Source organism: Drosophila serrata, unplaced genomic scaffold (assembly GCF_035046125.1).
Source record: "Drosophila serrata isolate PLE 108 unplaced genomic scaffold, ASM3504612v1 contig_172, whole genome shotgun sequence".
Taxonomy (NCBI): domain Eukaryota; kingdom Metazoa; phylum Arthropoda; class Insecta; order Diptera; family Drosophilidae; genus Drosophila; species Drosophila serrata.
This window is the reverse complement of record NW_028257070.1, coordinates 83,743-104,546: the sequence shown is the minus strand read 5'-3', so window position 1 is coordinate 104,546 and position 20,804 is coordinate 83,743. Positions and strand designations below refer to the sequence as shown.

Genomic DNA, 20,804 nt, shown 5'->3' with positions numbered 1-20,804 from the left:
GCAGAGAAATAAGCAGAGGAAACGAGAGTAGACGTTAGTTAGACGTTAGGAAAATCGGGGCAAGAGGTTCGGAGAGATGCTATGCGTAAGAGGCATTCATATAGTCGGTCTGCCGATCCGATAATTGGGCCAAAACCGAATGATGGGGGCCTGGCAGCGGCAGGTCGAGCAGGTAATTGATATGTTTACAGCTCCATTTTATTCGCAACTCAATTAAAGCCGCGTCAAGCTGTGACAAGCCATAAACCGAGGAAGACAATCCAACAATTAGAGTCTCGATTTGTTTCAGTTTTGGTTTGTTCACTTTCGTTTTCCATTTCGCTTCAATGTGTGAAAGGACCTCAGGTGATCTGAGATCGGTGATCTTCAGGTGCTCTTTATTGACGTTTTTCTCTGACTGCTTCTTCACCGACTAATAGGTCCAAAGTGATCTTTAACTATGAGATGCGATCTCATTTAGCTGGCAACAACTTGGAGTGACTTTTCTCATTGAGATACGATCAATTGGGCTACGATTGGTGGTGACAATTAACTGACAGTTAAGCTTGAGGCATAGATAATGTCAAGATCAATGGATTTTTAAGTGATCTTCATGGCTTGCTGACTTTTCAATACAATTCAATATAACTGGGTCTTGACTTTAAGCCAATCACACATCCCATTCATTCATAACGCACACAGCAACTTCAGTTATAAAATCGGTGGCTTTAATTATACCTTTTATTTGTTGGATTAATTGCACGACTCTTCAGAAATCAATAAGTTGCTTTGTTAATAATCAGTAATTAGAGGCTAAAGCTCTTAGCTTTCGAGATCTCTTGGCTAGATAAAGATCTCGGCACCAAATATTGAACCTAAGCCGGCCCCCTCACTCTCCGATCTTGATACTTGCAGCGCCGCGGCGTCTGATCTCTTGGTCCCAATTGGCTTTTAATTGACCAACCCAAATTGCTCAATATCAAGTTTTTCCTTTAATATTTAGGTCGCCGCCTGGTTTCGATTATGTAAAGTCCTCCGCACATGTGGAAAAGCCAGACGCTCGTTTGACAGACTAACTGACTCATATTTTCGAATGATTCGAGTTGCGCGAATAAAAACAAAGCAGATTTACACTTTTTACAAGGAGCAATTAAAAAGGCATCAACGCACTACAAAAACAAGGAGGGAAACTCGTTTACTTTTGAGTGACATGAAATTGAAATTGAGATACTTGTTGGAATTTTTTCGGGGATCCAAGCGTGTCCCTGGCATCTGGAAAATGTTCGTTAATTGTGCAAAATGCAACCATTGGCCATTGTCGCACAGCTCGGGACTTTTACTTTGGCCACTAAACAAACTAGCAAACAAACTGCAGCACTTCCTGTGCCCCATCAAAGCCAAGAGACATGCAACATGGAATCAGCTTTTGTTGTTTTTCGGCTTCGGTTTCGGTTTCGGTTTGTTTTTCTCTAATGATTAATTGACTTTTGCACCCGAAACACGTTCGATCTATGTTTGATCTTTGCTTCCTTCGGTGACTGCCTCTATTGCCACAGCCCCGTCTCGTCTTTGTTCAATTGGAAAATTGCTCTTTTAATTTCCACCGACATTTCTGGCCGGATCGTGTTTGGTATAAATATTTATGCATTTTGCCAAATGTGCATCTGTGCAACCGCTTTTCGACCTAAGATGGCAACGTGAGTGCTAAGAGTTTCACACAAATGTGCCGAGGAATAATATACATAGGAAAAAAATTATTAGTTATCAAAGAAAGAAAAAATTTCTTGTAATCGAAGTTTAAAAAACTAATAACTCAGTCAAAAAGGCACCAATTTTAATTTGGAAAGCTATCATATGTTAGTTTTTATTAAGTTAACAAATCTGCATACTCCGTTCAAAATATAAAAAAATTCAACTTTTTATCTTTTTTTTTTTTGTTAATTTTATTGATTATAAAATTTGAAAAAAAAATGGACAAAAAATTTGTCCTCTTCTGAATGCCCTAAAAGATTCCCCTGTTGATGCTGATCAAGAATATATATGGATTATAGGGTCGGAAACGTCTCCTTCCAAAGTTATACGCTTCTCGGTAAAATTATAAAACCATTTTTTAGTAGATATTTATCTATGTTTTTATGACAATTTTGTCTGGAAATCAAAATGTACAATTCTCATAACTATGTCAAAAACGCACTAATTTTAATTCGGAAAGATTTTCTGTGTTAGTTTTTATTAGGTTAACAAATCTGCATACTCAGTTTAAAATTAAAAAAAATTCAATTTTTTATCATTTTTTTTGTTAAGTTTATTGATTATAAAATTTGAAAAAAATTGCGAAAAAAATTTTCACTCTCCTGAATGCCTAAAAAGATTCCCCTGGTGATGCTTATCAAGAATATATATGGATTATAGGGTCGGAAACGTCTCCTTCCAAAGTTATACGCTTCTCGGTAAAATTATAAAACCATTTTTTAGTAGATATTTATCTATGTTTTTATGACAATTTTGTCTGGAAATCAAAATTTACAATTCTCATAACTATGTCAAAAACGCACTAATTTTAATTCGGAAAGATTTTCTGTGTTAGTTTTTATTAGGTTAACAAATCTGCATACTCAGTTTAAAATTAAAAAAAATTCAATTTTTTATCATTTTTTTTGTTAAGTTTATTGATTATAAAATTTGAAAAAAAAATTTCAAAAAATTTTTTTGTTCCTGAGTAGCTAGAAAGATTCCCCTGTTGATGCTGATCAAGAATATATATGGTTTATAGGGTCGGAAATGACTTCTTCACCGCTTCTGACTGAAAAGCAGTATCATCGAACGGTATAAATATGTACCTATTCCCTTCCCTGATTTGTCCTGTCCGCTTACTTTAGAACTCTTTTGCTTTTTAGCAATCTAAACACAGACGTGACACGAGGCCATCTCCCGACAAACTCACTCAGTTGGCTCATTGTTTATGACGTTTATCATGGCAGTCCGGGATCCCAGAGTTGGGCGCCAAAGAGTCATGTGTGTGGCTGGTTTCGGCTCGGCTATAGAGACTGAGTTCGCCCGTTTGCCACGGTTTGTTTCGGCTTGTTCGTGTGATTAATTTATTGTTCAATACAATTGCGTATGAATTATTGAGATAGCGTCAGAAAATGACATGCAACGGCCGCCGACGTCGCCTCGCTGCCTCAGGTGTCTTACAAAATCTCCCCACTCCTGTTCCCAACCCGACCCGGCTCGACCATCCGATCCATCCCATCCACTCCAATCCAAGCCAAGTAGATCTCATTGTTTGATCTCAAGGCTGGGAAAAGCAAACGCAATACGTGCCGGCCGAAAACTGCTCGAACAGGGAAAGAAACAGAAAAGATACCCAGGAAAAGTGCATTTCATAAATGCAGATAGCAGATACTAGACACTCGAGCGAACTGTTCGCATTGTGTGTGCTTTTTGTTCATATCGCGGCACAAGGCACGCGGCACTTTCACATTGGGTGAAACCCCATTGACCGTAAGTGTAACTCTCGGCGGTTAATCATGGGGGTTAAGGTTACCTCTTTTGGGCTGAGGTCTGAACTTGAGATATTCGGATTCGGAGAAATCATTCATTTCGAGCCTATTTGGGTCAGGTGGCTATTTATCATCCCACCCTCGCGCCACAAGAACGACAGCTGGTCAAATACATAGTCCACTTCCCTTCCTGGGAACTAACACCCACCGTGTGTGGTGTCCTTCCTGAATGTCAATGCTAAGCGGGGACCCCACACTCTTCAGAGTCAGAGAGTTCCGTTTATGTACTCTGCTTTTTATGGATCTTTAACATGCAAACTGTGTGAACTTTTCACTAACCTAGTGGGCGGTGTTTACCTATTTTTAAAAGGTTTGTAACATTTTATTTAGAGTTTCTTAATGTGCTCGATTCTCTTTTAAAGTTCGTAAAAGACAGGCGAACCAAAGGTTGCCTGTAATGTAAAAGAAAAGAACTACTTTGTAGCGATCGAGGAAAATATTATACCCTGCAATTGTATAAAACTTAGCTTCTGATACGAAAGACATCGCTCTCTGATGACTAAGTATCAGCGATAAGGGTATTATAAATAAAATTTTCATCTGCTTTCCCAAAATTGAATGTGCTGCAAAAATTCGCGGCCATCGCGTGTTTGGGCTAAGTTTACAATACGAAAAAAACATTAAATTGAAGCCGGCAATAGCGACGTTTGTTGGGTTGGTTTTTTCTGTTGTGACTGTTGTTTGTTACCCCCAAAAATTAGTCGGTTAAAGGTGGTGCAGGCAAACGTTGAATTTTAATTAGCAGCAATTGTGTGTCTGTCCCGTTGAACGTAAGGCGAAAATTTAACACATTTCTAATACGCAAACGCCAAGACACGGCACGACACAGCTCTTATAATTACTGAAAAAATTATACCCCTTTTATTGCACATTTTTGAACAGTTTTCAGTTTTTCAGTTTTCCGATGGGCGAGCGTTCGACGACCTGGCGCCTAAGACACTCTCCTCTCTTTTCATGCAATTTGCATTGTTAATTTTGCATTTTTATGTTTTTATTGCCTTATTTGAACGGTAATTAAATAGTCATAAATCAGCAAACCGTTTGGCATGCGAGGGCGGCATTCGATTGAAAGTATTCCGAACGAAATGCATTTAATGACACTTGTTTCCAAAGTGAAATTAAAATGGATGAAGCCAGTGGAAAGTATCAGAGTTTTAATCGGAAAATTCAAATAAAAATGTGAACCTTAAGCTGGCAAATAAATTGTCATGTGAAAACTAGCCTTATTTCATGGGTGTATGTATGTAGGAATACTTTATTGACTGAAATAAATGGCTTTTTCGAGAAACATCAAAGATTTCGGCTGAGTATACAAATGTGTAACACTTTCCACTGCCTTATTCGCACTCCCAAATAAATCACCACCATTCCGCGTGAGTTTTGACAACATGGCACTGAGCAAACAACTCTCCAAATGCCTTCCCTCTTGCTCCTTTCTCGTTGCAGCTGCAATTGGCACTGCCCAAGTAATTTGCATTTGCTTTTTTCGCCCGCGGCTCGACAGTCCCCATTAAGAATGGAATTTGCAAAAGATCAGCACCACCGCGGAGCCACCACCTCCGAAAAGCGAATGAGTAGCCGCAGGTTCCTCTGCGGAAAGCCACCTGACAAGTTGTTTTATTAATTTGTCAAGACTTTTTGGGCTGATGGGTGAAATTTGCGGCCTCAGAGAGACGAGCTGAGAAGATTGCAGCAGGTGAAAATTAGAGAATTTAAAACAAGAAAAAGACGTTAAGGCGAAAGAAAATTGTTGGAAAAGTAAGTCAAATTGTGCGTACCCAAAAGGAGAACTTTGTCTTCGATTTTGACTCCGATTTTTGAAAATTTTCTATAAGCCTAAAAAATATGCAGGGTATTACAATTTTAGTCAGAAGTTTGCAAGGCACTGAAGTAGTCATCTCCGACAATATATAGTATAGTATATACTTTCTAATATAACTGCCAGAGAGGCAGTGGGGGATTAGTAAGTATCTATCAACAATAAGTTACTATGAACAGAAAGTAACTATGATCAGTAGATAACTATGATCAATAATAACCTATGAGCAATAAGTAACTCTGAAGATTAAGTACCTATGATCAGCAAAAAACCATAGTCAGTACGTATCTATGACCAGTAAGTAACTACGATCAGTAGATATGTATGATCACTTACCATCTTTGAACACTAATAAACAATGACTTGCAACTTTTGTAACACAACACATTTCTGAAACTTGGCTGGCAGAAGTCACTTCGTTCCGGGGATGTTAGAACCGATTGGGAATCATATGCACAGATGTGCTTAAGTAACTATGAGCAGTAAGTAACTTTGAACAGTGAATATCTATGACCATTAAATAACTATGACCAGAAATTATGTATGATCAGTAAGTAACTCTGAACAGTGAGTATCTGTGACCAGTATGTAACTATGATCAGTAAGTACCTATGACCAGCAAATATGTATGATCACTTACTAACTTTGAACACTAATAAACAATGACTTGCAACTTTTGTAACACAACACATTTCTGAGACTTGGCCGGCAGGAGTCACTTCGTTCCGGGGACGTTAGAACCGATTGGGAATCATATGCATGTGCGAAATTTGTTTTGGAACAAATTTAAGAGCAAACTATTTAAATGAAACTATAGATTTATTCATCTATATAATTTTACAAGTGTATAAGTCAGACCATGGCTGATCGGTGGACTATATATATACCTATATAGGAACAATCGGAAATTTTTAGGAAAAAAATTATAACTTTTCTAATTTTAAACAGATTTTCGACAAATTTGATATACAGCCATTAGATATTAATCTAAAATTTTATGAAAATCGGATTTCATATAGTTGCCATATTTTTTTTTGCCCCATAGCTTCCAAGATTCTCGTAATACGCCAACATCAAACTATCATCAAATCAAAGAAAATATTAAAATATATGTTTGTTTTTTTAGTAAACATGGCCATACTGTTCGAAGGCGCCAGAGGTTTCATGTGAGTGGGTGTCCACTTGGCTGGGAAATTACATGATATAAATTTCATTTTGTACATTTCACATTCGCCTGGCCAAGGCGGAGACAAGGCAACCGATGCTGACCAGTGACAGTAGCCATCGCCAGGACGCCCACTGCATCTTTACGGTCTCGCGTCCTCGTCCTCCCTCCCCTTCGCTTCACTTCCTTTCCATCCGTTGCCGTTGCATGCTGCTTCTGTTTCCACGCCGGCGACAAGTGAATGTGGCTTTAAGGAGACGCTGGCAGACACCCCCATTGATTTTCGGCCTCCTCATCAACTCAACTCAACTCCCCCGATTCCCTCCCGCTTTTCCTCTTCAGTCTGGCATTTCCATTTCCATTTCCAATTCATTGGACTCTCTCTGTGGCAGGCGGGCTTTAATGAGTTGATTTCTGTCTCGTTTGGAAAATTGCAGTCTCCGCCGCTGCGGCCGTCTGGGGGCTAAAACTCCAAGGTGAAAAGTCCGCCGTTGTTTGAGGAGGTTAGGTTAATGTTAATGTTAATGACGTTTTTAAGCGACATGACGTGATGCGGCCACTGCTGCTGCCAGTTGCCAGTTGCCAGTTGCCGGTTGCTAGTTGCAGGTTGATTGCCGCTGCTGCTTCTGTTAGGCAGTTTTAATTAATTTAACCGATTATTTCGAGGAGGAGCAAGACAGAGACCCTCAGAGACCGCTGACAAATGATTAACATGGCCACAGATGATAGCTAACGATCGACAATCGATCAATGGCTTTAACAGGCAAGAGAAGTCAGGGGGGAAAACTGGTAGTAGTTTGCACTATGCTATAGATAAGACTTTAATAGTCGTATGGCGTAAGACATCTTGTTGTTATATTGGTATTTGGCGATACTTTGTAGTGGTATATTCAAGTCTTCTAGCATATATATTAACATTAAACTGTGAACAACCAAAGCTCAGTCCATGTTGTTTGAGATTGCAAACAGGACCGCTTCAAACAGTGATTGTAAGTTTTCCCACATTAACTTGAATGGTTTCATATGACACACTCCTGAGTGTTCCTCCCCGGAAAATGCATTAAAGCAAAGTCAAAGTCATGGGTCCTTGCTCCTTACCCTCCCCACAAAGCTCCCTTTTTATATCAATGTCACGAGCTGACAGCTGGCAAAGTTTTCCCCCTGAAAATGCATTGTCAGAGAGTGTCGACTAATTTTTATTGATTTTGGCTTTGCATGCACTTGTTCCGCGCAACTTCAGCTTGAATAATAAACTAAGGATTTTTCCTTTCCCCATTTCGGGCGCTGTCTGTCTGGACGGATAGGTATGGAAGAGCTCTCGCCATTTATTGCTATGGCAATGGATAGTGGATAGTGGAGAAGCTTTAGAACCGGTCTAGGACCGCCATGAACTTGACTCTCATCCTCCCCCATTTTTCATATTTCCCCCATCACTCAAGCCAGTCAGTCACTCAGCCAGTCCATCTCCTTCTCGTCTGGGATATCTATTCAAAACTAATTACACGCCTTAATATGGGCGGTGGGAGGGGGCGTGTGCTAGTCCACCTCATTTTCCCCCCACTTTTCTCTGCACCATTAGTCAGCTGTTTTGGGTGGGTAAATGCAGCCATGGATACGTTTTTCCTATTCAGTTTTTTCTATACAAAATGCACTGCGAATGCACTTATCATCATCGTCATCATATGTGTTTTCCTAACGGTCTCCGGCAAATGGAGCAGGCCGGAAAATGGGAAACGCCCTCAACATTCAATTAGAACTCGATTTTTGATCGATAAACACACACATTGAGTTGAAGGTGCGACAGCGCAGAACTTTAATTACTCAATTTGAGAAATCAATTTTGAGGTGTGCTGCCATAAGAGGAAAAGGCTTTAATTACTTGATTTCTGTGTTGCCATAACATCAATGGAAATTGTATGATATTTAAGAAACAGAAAATTAATGAACCATTTAAAATAACAACTTATACTTCTTAATTTTTATCTCTTTGCTATCCTTTTTCGGGTGAGTTACCTCTTTAATTTAGTTTTCTAGAAAGCAACTTTGGTAGCTCTCATTTAATTTGTCCAAAAGATGTGAAAGTCCTAATAGGGCTAGGAATCTTTTCGCCCGATCTCCACGATCTATTGCAGCGATAAACTGATTATAATTCATTTGCCTCGCGTGTTTCTTTAATTAATTGTAAGTCGCAACTTTTGTTTCCGTCCGACCGAATCTTTCTTGGCAGAGATTACTTATAAAGTCAGAGGGCCGCAACCGAACGAACCCTTTTGCGTTCCGGATTAAGCAAGCCTGTGTGCCGCGTGTTAACTGGGTCAATTGGAAAGTCGGCTATATTATCTCGTTGGCGCTCTCGGTTTCTCGGTTTTTCAGTTTTTGGTTCGGTTTTTGCTCTTATCTGCGATGGGGAAGTGCGTGCCGCCAAGTCAAGTTGAGTGTTGGAACTTGTGGGCAGAGAGACAGGTTCAGGTAATCGCGACGGGGTGTTGGCCAGGTTGATGAATGGACTTGGTTTACTTGGGAACAGGTTGCCGGCGACGGAAAGCCGATTTCGTTCTGGGTGTGCACAGAGTGCCATAAAATTGAATTATGTGCAGTACTCAAAACGCGAAAGTTCTTTCGAATCTTTGGAAACAAAACTTTCTGGTTTAAAAAAAAAAAAAAAAAAAAAAAAACAAGAATAAAATGCACTTTTTACCAAACTTTCACACGCAGGCATGTACTTTTTCATAGAATTTTTGGGTGAGGTTTCTTCATAAGTTCTTTTGAAACCATTACAATACAAAGCACGTTTTCTAAAGAGATAACTTTAATTTAAGATACCACACATACTAGTGTATATAGTTTTCCCTGACCGTTCCATAAGACTAACACTTTAACCTTCTATACTTTAACTGTTGCAAGAATATCCCCCGGCACAAGGTTTCTTCACTCAATGATTTCCCTATTAAAATTATAAAAGAGCACCTTCATTTACGATTTGCTTGGCTCAAAGCCAAACCCATTAAAACCGTACTGCGATATTATGCAGCTTGACTTTGGTAATGAAATATTCAAATGACAACCAAACCGAGCCGAGTTGGGCAAGACCTCACAGCATAGGAAAAGCAAATTCAATTTTTAATGCTAATTGCGTGCCAAGAGCATTGGACGAACGGACAGACAGACAGCCAAAGCGGAACGACCCTGAGTGGGGCCCATGGAATTGATATCCAATATCGAACACTGATCGATATGGGAGAAGTTATCAACCGTATTTATAAATAAAAGTAAGGGTACATTTCTTGTAAATGTAATAATTCTGTAAAAATGTATGTATGTATGATAATCCTCCTCACCCTTCATAAAATAAGCAGTAAAAATCCCTCCCATCAGCTACAAGATATACAACAATTAAGCCATATATAGATATATATAGATCTATAAATAAATATAGATATAGCTGCGTGAATGCCAGTCAACGCTTCGCTGACACTGCTCAAGGGACAATCTTTGAGTGCAGCATTTAATTGCGTGCTGAGAGGGGGAATACTGTGGGCGAGATGAGGCGGAAAAGTGGGGGCGTACTTACTGGAGTGCAATGAGAGGGACCCCCCTCTTGGAGCGAACAAACATTAATAAAAAGTTCAACAATGTTGCGACATTAAACAAACGGAAAGTGCAGTGGCCATTGACAAAGTGTGGAAATACCAGGGTGTACAAAGAGATATGAGGCGTACTTCGTGGTAGAGGAGCTCCGCCACAAGTGACCATTAAAAGCAATTGAGGCGCCACAAAAAATAAACACAGAAAAAATACACGACGGGAGAGGGAAACCAGCGCTTGATGTCTCCATTAAAAAAGCAAACACTGCGTGGGTTTTCCCCAACAACATCAACAGCAGAGGATCTTCAGAGTTTCCGGAAAAACAAAAAACGGACAGTGAAAAACCCTGCAGCCTAAGGTTAAAGGCTGTCCCCCTACTCCTCGATATTTGCATCCTTGGATTTTTCCCATAACTGCGCTGGGCCGCCAAAAGGAAATTAATTTAAAAAAATGAAAAAACAATTTTCTTTTTAGTGTTTTTGGGGCCATGGGAAGCAAGAAAAGCGGCATTGCGTGGAGTTTTTCTTTTCCATCTTTTTTTTTTTTGCAATTTTCTCCCGAATGCACATTGTTTGCAAAATTGTTTTTGTTGCTGGCAACTGGGCTCGTGTTTTGTTTTTATAATGAATTGGTTTCGCCGCTTCTTAAAGTTTAATTTAAGTTGTTGATATGGTTTTTTACAGCTTTGGTTGTAGTAAACTGGTTTTTTTTGTGCCTAATTGAGACATAACCGTGGTTTCCAATGCATTTAACATTTTCCCTGGGAATTATGTCAGTTGGCTAAGTTGGAAAAGAGGGGGAAAATGCAGGGAGTGGCCTCTGAATTGATTTGCAGTTTCTTCCTTTAGTTGTTATTGTTGTTACTTGGATGTTACCAACAGCACGCATTATATTAAGGCAAAGGAAAATATGGGAAAAAGGAAGGAGACAGGGAACTGGAAAAACACGAGGGTGTGTTTGTTATGGGAATTAGGGTACACACATTCTATATATGCCTTAGTTTTTTCTGTATTGTTTGCAAATATGAGAAAAAAATTGGCTTCAACTTAAATGAGATCAGGAACTATACAAAATAATAATCTATACAAATTATTCCATGTATTTATTATTTAAATCTCAATAAAAATTGATTATGATATACAGATATTTTTAATTAGTTGATTTATAGGGCCATAATTATCTCTGAAATACATTATAAGGTGAATAAATTGAAATAAATTAATGCTGAAATGAATTCAGAACTAAGAAACCAGTTCCTTGATACATCTTTGCTCACTTCCACATTAATCTCTTGAGCAATTCCTATAAATAAATAACATCCGTTTCTTATCCAGCAAAACATGCAAAATGCTGACACATGCGGGCTCTCGATATAGTCTCACTCCCCGAACTCCTTCCTTTAATAACCTCTCCCTCGATTTTGCCTCAATTACGCGACCCGCCCTCATCAGTGGAATTGTGAACTGTCAACATATCACAAATGTTTGTTTTTTATTTATTTTATTTACTCAATTTTCAATTTATTTTCAGCTGGGGTTCTGGCTTCTCTTTTTTTAGTTTTGTGGTCCGAACACGACGACAAACTCCACGTTCTGACATCATTCGCGGCTGGCACATGGGTTCCCAGGGTTCCAATTAAATTCAGGGAGTGCCCACAGCCCGATTCCCGAAAAACGAAAACAAACTCCGCTCGAGAAAATCATATTAAATTGTATTAGCAGATTTATTGCAGTTAACCCAAAGACATGACAGCAAATCCCGAACTCATAAAACCACGCACAGGCCACGACTGAGCTCTCGAACACACCTTAAGGGGGATTTTCGGGGAGTTGGAAAAACCTTTGAAACAAATAGCTGGCTGAGATGTCAAATTGGCAGACAAAACAGTTACAAAATTTGAATGGCGGGCGAATGATTAAATGAGCGACTGAGTGAATGAATGCATGATTGAGTGAGTGAGTGAGTGAGTGGCTGTCTCCTCTGCCTTCTCTCTCTGCAAATGCAAATGCTTTCGAGTCGTTTGCCAATGCAATTGGCAAACAAGGAAGCAAAACGAGCTGCTGTCAATTCAAAATGATCCGCACAGACAGCTAAAAAATAGAGAGAAAAAGGCGTGAGGGGGATGCTGAGAAGCAGAGGAGAATCCTTAACCGGCTGATCGACGGCATACAACAAAAAAATATATAGAAAATGCAGTGGTTTTGATACCCTAAAACAGAAAAGTCAAAGCTAAATTTGAATAAGTAAAGCTTTGCTTTGTTTATAGCAAAGTACAGAAGAAGAAAGGCAATGATTGTTGATTTATTTAAATTATTAAATCCATTATGTTTTCAAAGTAAACAAAAAATCTCACAATCTTTACTACCAAAGTAAGTGCAAAAATAATAAACATCGGAGGAAATCTATCCATTGCTCTTGGAAAGAGTATAAGACCACAAGAAAACTAATGAAAATGCAAATGGGACGCAACAGTCGAGGAAAAACGGGCAAGACTCTTCGATTCGCAAATAGCGTTGGAATTGTTGAGGTGGCCCACCTCAGACAGTCGGCTCCAGCTTCTCGCTTAGTGGGTCAATGAACCGGCCACGAACCACACCACACCTCATCTTTAGGGTCCGACCCCGACTTTTTGATAAACGATACGAAGCGATTTCATAACTGACCCTGACACGCCCCAAAGAAAGAGAGCGAAGCCGTCGCTTAATGATTAATTTGATTCGAGCAAGGTAAAGGGATTTAGGTATTTTGATAAATTGATCGAGATCTTCTCTTGCCTAATTAAGACTGGATTAAGGAGTATTGTGTATCATAGCAAACACGAATATCATTAGGCGAGATCGATTAAAGATCTTTAAAGATACAAATCCGATATCATTTATGGATTATGTATCCAAAATACCAATTTAAGAGTATAAATAAGTACTTGTTAATGAAATATTTGATTCCCATTCACATCTAGTATTCCATTTCTAAACTAATCTAGGCAGACTATGCTTTTTCTGTCGCCTTCTCATTGAATGTTAAGGCCTAAAGCTACAGCTTTGGCTCAGTTACAATTCATTGAAAGGTCAGGAAGGTCTCTTATTTTATACGTTCTCACCTTTTGAGGAGTTAACAAAAATAATTGATACAACGTAAAATTTCGCAAATAGAAGTGGTAAAAGAAAATATAAAGGTAAACCCGTAATTTTGTTTGGAATCTTTCCTAACCAAATCCTAACTTAGCCATGGAAGACGATGGCGATACCCAGTTCGATACCGTGGACTCAGGTGCCTCGAAGACCTTCCCTATGCAGTGCTCGGCTCTGCGGAAGAACGGCTTTGTGATGCTCAAGGGACGCCCCTGCAAGATCGTGGAGATGTCCACCTCGAAGACCGGAAAGCATGGCCACGCCAAGGTCCATCTCGTGGGCGTTGACATCTTCACCCAGAAGAAGTACGAGGACATTTGCCCCTCGACCCACAACATGGACGTGCCGCATGTGAAGCGCGAGGACTACCAACTGACGGATATCAGCGACGATGGTTATGTCACCCTGATGTCGGACAACGGTGAGATACGCGAGGATCTCAAAATTCCGGACGGAGATCTCGGAGGATCACTGCGCTCCGAGTTTGACGAAGGCAAGGACCTTCTCTGCACCGTTTTAGCGGCCTGCGGAGAGGAGAGCGTTATCGCCATGAAGGCCAACAATGGGTGATGGGGTAAAAATGTTTCAGCGGATTTTCAGGGAATTTTTATTTCCGATTAAAACTCACTCGCTTACATTTACCAAACAATCAACTGCTTTGTAAACCATAAAGACATCACATATAAATAAATTCAAGCTTGAAATGTACTATTTTTGTTAAATATTTAAAATGGGCTTCAAGGAGATAAGCTTAAAAATAAAAATATGGTTTATTTAACACCTCAAGCACTTTGTTCCATTTTATTTAAAGATGTTACAATTGAATTAAATGAATTTCATCCGAAATAAACCCCAAAGTCAAAAATATTCTTTCGAGAAATAGGTCTACTGGATGGTTTTTAAAGCTTCAAGTCTGAAACAAAACAAAAAATATGAGAAACAGCTGGCCATGTGTATCCTTTCTTCGGAATTTGCACCTCTAAAATGTTTAACAAGCTCAGGAGGAACATGTGTCGAAGGCTGGGCTCTCTAACTCGTCCATCCCAGATCCTGGAGAATAACAATATGCAAACAACCACCAAAATTGGTAGACATTTTCCTGTCCCAATTACCAAATTCAGACCGAAGCTCTGTGTGAGCCGCCATGTGACGTTTACACCCAGCACCTTGGACCACCTGGAGTACCGGAGGCTTGTGGTTCGTGCAATGCCCTCGGCCTTCCAGAACTTTGTACGTGAGATGCTTACCGGTTACTACGGACTGAAACTAATGGAAGAGCGAAGAAAATATGGTTTGGCACCCGATTACCCGCTCAGCGGCCGCAGGTTGCCCATCAAGGATCTCGTCCAGCTGCAAATAGTGGCCAAGGACATGTGGAGGAGGATGAGTGCGGAGAGTAAGCAAAGGTACAAGCAGCTGGCCAAGGAGGCAGCTCTTCGGAAAAAACAGCGCCTGCCCCCCGATCCCTACAGAGTACAGGTGTCGACCACTAAGAAGTCTGATATGACCTTTCAGCATTTAAAAACCCAAATGGAGTGTTAGTATTCGCAATTACAACGGAAAGAAAAGTAACTGCAACCAAATCGGCTTTTGGAACCCAAGTTAAAGAAACTAAAGCCTTGCAAGTAATTTGAAACATAATATAAGCTGTTATTTTGTTGTGTTATTAAAGAATTTGCATTTTCATATATGCAAATATCTTTAATAATGCATCAAATTAATCGCATCCACACAGGTCTTCCGTTTAAATTTTGTAAACTGTATAAATAAATCAATTTCCTGGCCCAAACCGCAATATAATTTTGTTTAAGCCATTTAGTTTAAGTAATGCTTCCTACGCTCCATAAATGGATGGTTCAAGATACTGACCACACATCTGCATGCGATTAGCATACGGATTACTTTGACTATATCCGATATCCGGCCTACGTGTGCATAATTAGCCGCTCTTTAATCCGCCTGCGTTTCTTTCATAATCCAACTTGGGAAATCAAAGGGAAAACATTTCTCTGGGCTGTGGGAAAATTCATGACTGAGGTCGTTTAGGAAATGGTTAACTTACATGAAATCAGAGAGAAAATAAGTTGATTATTGGAGTTTGCAAGGCACTAATTAATATTAAGTTAAGAGCTATATATACCCTTTTCTTCCCACACATGACCTATTAATAAACTGAAATTCATGGAATTCGCCATATCTCAATTCCCCTTCCAAAGCCCCCAAATAAACGACTCAATTCCACACCTAAAACGAGGCCACTGCAACTGGAGGCTGGCTGCAGCAGCTCTTAAAGAATTAATTGCTGCATTTTCTGGGCGAGATCGAGGGGCGGTGGTTTAGTATACTTTGGAGAGAGACTGGGGCAGGAGGAGTGACATTAAACACACATTTGTTCACACATTTCGGCTGTGCCGTCGCCGTAACTCGCCCAAACTTCGATCCGTGTGACATTTTGTGACATTTTAAATGAAGAATTTGTTATTTCCACCCACATGTGATCAGCTATTTGGCTGTTAAATGGGTCAGCAGTGTCTTACCCACGAAATACCCAAAGTTCTCTGCATAAATTATGTCTCCTGCACCAAGTTTCCTTTCTCTGTTTCTGGTAACCCAAATTCCCCAATTCGAGGACCCCGCCCTGCTGTTGTCCTACTTATGCAATATCCGAGATGCTTTCCCAAAAAAATAAAGAAACCGAAATAAAAAGCAAGTGTGTAGCCCGGGGCTAAGGGCCGGACCGGACCGGACCGATGATTTCGATGAACGACCGATCATTCGATCGATTGGCTTTCCCCTCTTTTTCTTACTCGGCAATTTCATAAGCCTTTTGGGGAATATATATTTGCAGTTGCCCGGAGACTAAAAACCAAACATTTGTTTTAACGATAATAATGCTGCAGCAACGACTCTTGCAACATTCCCACTTTTTATGAGCGGCCAGGCAAGGCAGCAATTAGTGTTTGCCATTTACGGCTGCAGAAGCTGGGGGAAGACAGGAGAAGACCGTTACGCAATCCCAAAGATAAAACCTAGAATTTATGCTTGTCTGCTGCTAATCATCATCGGTCGCTGTTGGTTGACTATGCTGGGCCAATGACTCTGGTCTTTTCAGCAAACCCCTCTCACTACTGCTGGCTATGGTATCGGTCATGTGCTAAGTGATCGTCATTATCCCGACTGAGCCATCTGGAGATTCTGTGACAAGTGCAGGTAATTGAGTAGTGCCTCCGGGGAGGAGCCTCGTTGATGGCTCTGGGAACTGAGATTGAGATTAGGCGATAACTCCAAGCAGGTTTATATTCTCTCTATCTAGGGGAGCTTGCGAGGGGACGACGACAGAGTATGAATGTGAAAGTAAACCTGGATCTTGCCTCGGAGTTCTGATAGCTCGTAAACGGGAAAGAAATTAGTTATTTAATACATTATATAGGAGTTCTGCTAACTAAGTTCAAGTCTTACAAAGAAAACTCCCAATTAAGTTGGATTTGCAATTGCTTGCCTCCACACTAACCATTATCTGAAATTCTGTGTAGGAAATGGGAATGGGACAAGCCCAGGCGACAAGTTTAAGCGAACAAAGTCGGCTGATGGATTGATGTGGCTTCACGTGTGTCAGAACCAACCGAAAGAAACCGCAGATACGAAATAAAACATCGGTTGCTCCACAGCAGAGGCCCTGCCGGTCGGTCCCAAATACAGATACAAGTGCCAAGTGGTAGTGCTAGAGCACTGCAAGTTGGCCGGCAGCAAATGTTCTGTGGGTGAGTCACCACCACCCGGTTGGAAACCAGTCATACCCTGGATTGCCAGCCACTTCCCCTCTGTGAATGAGCACAAAATTGTTGAAACCGCATTGAAAACAACAAGAAGTACACTACAAAATGGGCATAGTATCTATGAAATACCATAAATGTTGAATGTTAAATATACAATATATTTACAATACAATATATTTATTTTCTCCTTCTGAATCTCTTGCAGTTCCATAGATTCAATAAACAAATAAATGAAGAAATAACAATAATAAAACTGAACAATTTCTTTCTGTGCACTCAAAGAAGTAGATAAAAACGAAGGAAAAAGCTTAAAAATGCATGGAAATTGGAGGCAAGAAGGGGGATTTTTGGGCTAGGGAGGAGGCGTCCCTGAAAAATATCGATTTCGCTTGGCTTTCGGACTTTGGACTGTCGCTTCCTCTTCTCCTGCTCTTTCTCTTCCTCGCTTCCTCTCTCTCTCTCTCTGTTTGTTGGTTTTTGTTTTGTTTGTCGCCTGCTAAGAAGGCATTCACCTCATTTCCTTCAGTGGCCAGGCCAGCACAAGAGTGACGGAGGAGGATGTGCGGAGGAAAGAGAAAGATGCAGAGTGGTCAGAGGATCATTGCATAATGCTTCCCAATGTATGTGTGTGTGTGGGTAGGACTGTTGGTGCAAAGAGAGCTTATCTCTCTTTCCCTTTGTTAATCAGGAAAAGATTCGAGTAAATGAATGACCAATTCTCCTGGAATTTCCTACTCTAAGGTCAGGCTTCAAATCGAAAAAGATTTTAAATTTTTACTACTAAATTTGTTTAGAATTTTCCTCAAACCATAATATTAAAATAAATAATTAAGGGTTCATTGAAAAACTAAAATATAGCACAATATTGAAAGGGTATCCTGAAAATCGGCTTTGATGACTCTTCCATAACCTTCAACTTTCTTTTATTGCATGGACCAAAAAGAAATATTGATTCCCTGCTAAGTTACGATCGCATCTGATTATGCCAATTGATCTCCGGCAGATCGTATTACATGCTAAAATTTCCCTTAACTCATTTAATATCCGTTGCCATAAATTCTGTGCCTCTTAGCTGTGCAGTTCTTTTTTTGTTTACCTCCAGACTGTTTCCCTAATGAGTTTTGCCGTTGTTCTCATTTTTTTTCATAGCAATTGGCGAACTGTAAATTAATGTCACCGAAATGGCAGCAGAAACCAATTTGGGAGTGGGGAGTGGGAAAACCACAGAAAACCAGAGACAAGACCGGGCTAAAACCGCTTGTTGAACCACTGACAGATTTACCTCCTGCCTGCCATTCATTCCCACCACCTTCCCCTTATTGCCAATTCGTCAATTGTCAACATTTGTCAGTCTTAATAAGTTTTGCAAATGCTTAGCAAAATCTCAATTTATGCTCATGTTTCTGTGGGGTCTGGGCATGGGAATGGGACTGGGAAATGGAGGTTAAGTGGAGGTTTACTGCTTTGCTTGGGGTTTGGGTTGGGCCTTTGGACCCATGGGGAGATTTATGGTCGCCTTGGGTAACTTGGAAAATTATGGAAGCTGCCGGTGAGTCGAGTAAATATTTTCCAATGGGCTTGAAAATGTTCGCAAGTTTGTTGATATTTATAAGACATTATGGTAATACAACCAAGCAAGGGAAAAAGTTTTGCAAGTTCAATGTACTATGATAACTGCGTTAAAAAATACCTATAAACTAGTAAATAAACAAATAACTAGCTAAATGGCGTGATAAATGTAGCTTAAAGACGGCAAATAATGATAAAACTATAAGAAATTAGCACAGAAATTACTATAGTTTGCGTAGACCTTTCTCGAAACCAGACTTGCTTTCAGAATTAAGCGATTTAAGATCGATAAATACGCCCCAGCGATCGATAGATGCCAGTCAATGAACTATGCACTTAATTCTAAGGTCTGTAATGACTTTAGAGACCCTTAAGCCTTCCCACTCGGTCAATTTTCTGGTTTCTGTCTGCCCCATTACAGCCTAACAGCAATTTTCAATTTACTTTTCAACTAAATCGAACCGGACAACCACTGAAAGCCGGCCATTATCTTGGCTTAGCACTATCCACCACCACTATCCCCTTGACAAGAGCAGACCAGTTACCAGCTAGCAGCTAGCAGCTCCTCGAAAACAAGATGAACTGGCTCATTTGCCGGATTTATGGACTGCGAATGAAGTGGATACTCATTGTCCTGCCTTCGGGGGCTCCTTGGGCTCTGAGCGCCATGAAATATGAATGTGCGACCGAGGGACAGGTGACCAAGGCAGCTATAGAAAAAACTATAGCTATCCTATGCAACATTCGCACGTCTGCGCAATTTGTGGCATGCAGCGCTAACTTTCACATGGCCGAGCCTGGCTGGCAAATTAACAAGCCCCGAAATAAAAAGTATAAATAAATTCACGCAAAATGTGCCTGTCTACCTGCCCCACTAACAAAAAGGAAACAAGAAACACCCACCAAAAATTAAGTCTCCTGCAAAAATGCAAATGAAAGTGAAGTGAAGAATTGATGGACACCGTGTTACCTTTCCCAGTGTATACTCCTTCGTGGGTGTGTGGGCGGGGCTCCATTCCAATCCACACACACGTAGACACACTCTTTGGATGACAAATGCCCGAGTGCAAGGCTCAGAGCCTCCAAGATAGGCTCAAGTGTGTGTCGATGGAGCTAGGAGTTGAGACTGGGGAGCTTAGAGCCGCGAGAGCTCGCCAATTTAATTTATGAGCCTACCGATCTATGCAATGACTATCCCCCGACGAAGCGTAACGCCCTCCTGGCATCCGGCGGCTAACAGTAAACAGGGCCAGACTAATGCGATTAGCTAGAGATGGAAGTGGGGGGGACAGGCACTCGATCAAGCTAAATATATCATAAAATGACATTACACTTGCATCGATCTACGTTCAGAGCTAACTACCAGACTCTTTACATTTTGTTAAAGGCAGTTTTTTATAAAGAATTATACTAATTAATATGGTAACCCCCTCACGTATCCTGGCAAATACTCACGAATCGTGTCACGTGGATATCGCTAACCGTGAAACTTTAGCCCATTTATCGAATGCTCAACTAGCGCGATTTTCGATAAGCACACACTCCACACACGGGAGGAGGAGGGACCGACCAACGCCAAGGAAGCGAGGGAGACGAACGCTGGCAGCACCCGTTCGGGGAGCAGTCAAAAGGATCGGTTTATTTTGTTATCCGCCATCCGATTTGCTTAATTGCATAAATTTTTATTTGCCATGGCCGATCAGGCATTGCGATATGCAAATCGGGATCTCCGCCGCTGGTCCAATGCAAAACTACGATGGCGGGAAGGTGGAAAAGCAGCGCATTAAATCACAAAAAACTGAAAATGGTAGCAAGGAAAACCGACTGTCGACTGGCGACTTTCGCTTGAGCCAAAATCAAGCCGAAAAATAAACGAAAATTCTTCAGTTGACAGCCTGCAAAACAAAAAAAAAAAAAGTACAAAGAAAATCAAAGAGATCTTCGGGTGGTGTGCTTGGGCTTGTGTGTGGGAATTTCGGTTATTTTCCAACCACATTTTCTTCCTCCTCCTGCAAAGGTCAGTGTGTGTGGGACTTTTACTTTTCTCATTTGGCTGCGGCGGCGGCGGCGGCTTTTCCATGGATTTCTCTGTTCATTTGCTTTTTATGCCTGAGGCGGCGGTTTTTGGTTCACAGGTTTTTCTGTTATTAATTGTTCGCCCGGGTAATTACGAGTCGCCACTCTCCGGAAAGTGCTTTTGGATGTAAACATTTGGTC

The 20,804-nt window shown here is 40.6% G+C and overlaps 2 protein-coding genes and 1 pseudogene across 6 annotated transcripts in view; 2 read left to right on the top strand and 1 right to left on the bottom strand.

Annotated features, from left to right (window-relative positions):
• The window catches only part of klar (klarsicht), a 128,707-nt gene that overhangs the window by 98,592 nt on the left and 9,311 nt on the right, over positions 1-20,804 (bottom strand). The gene's annotated exons all lie outside the window — the stretch shown is intronic.
• Positions 13,052-13,950, top strand: LOC110179412 (eukaryotic translation initiation factor 5A pseudogene; annotated as a pseudogene). The gene is made up of 2 exons (XR_015270454.1): positions 13,052-13,286; positions 13,337-13,950. The product of XR_015270454.1 is annotated as a eukaryotic translation initiation factor 5A pseudogene (transcript).
• LOC110179411 (uncharacterized) lies at positions 14,096-15,042 on the top strand. Its single transcript, XM_020946939.2, has one exon. It carries the CDS (start codon positions 14,227-14,229, stop codon positions 14,782-14,784), a length of 558 nt encoding a protein of 185 aa, XP_020802598.2. The 5' UTR covers positions 14,096-14,226; the 3' UTR covers positions 14,785-15,042.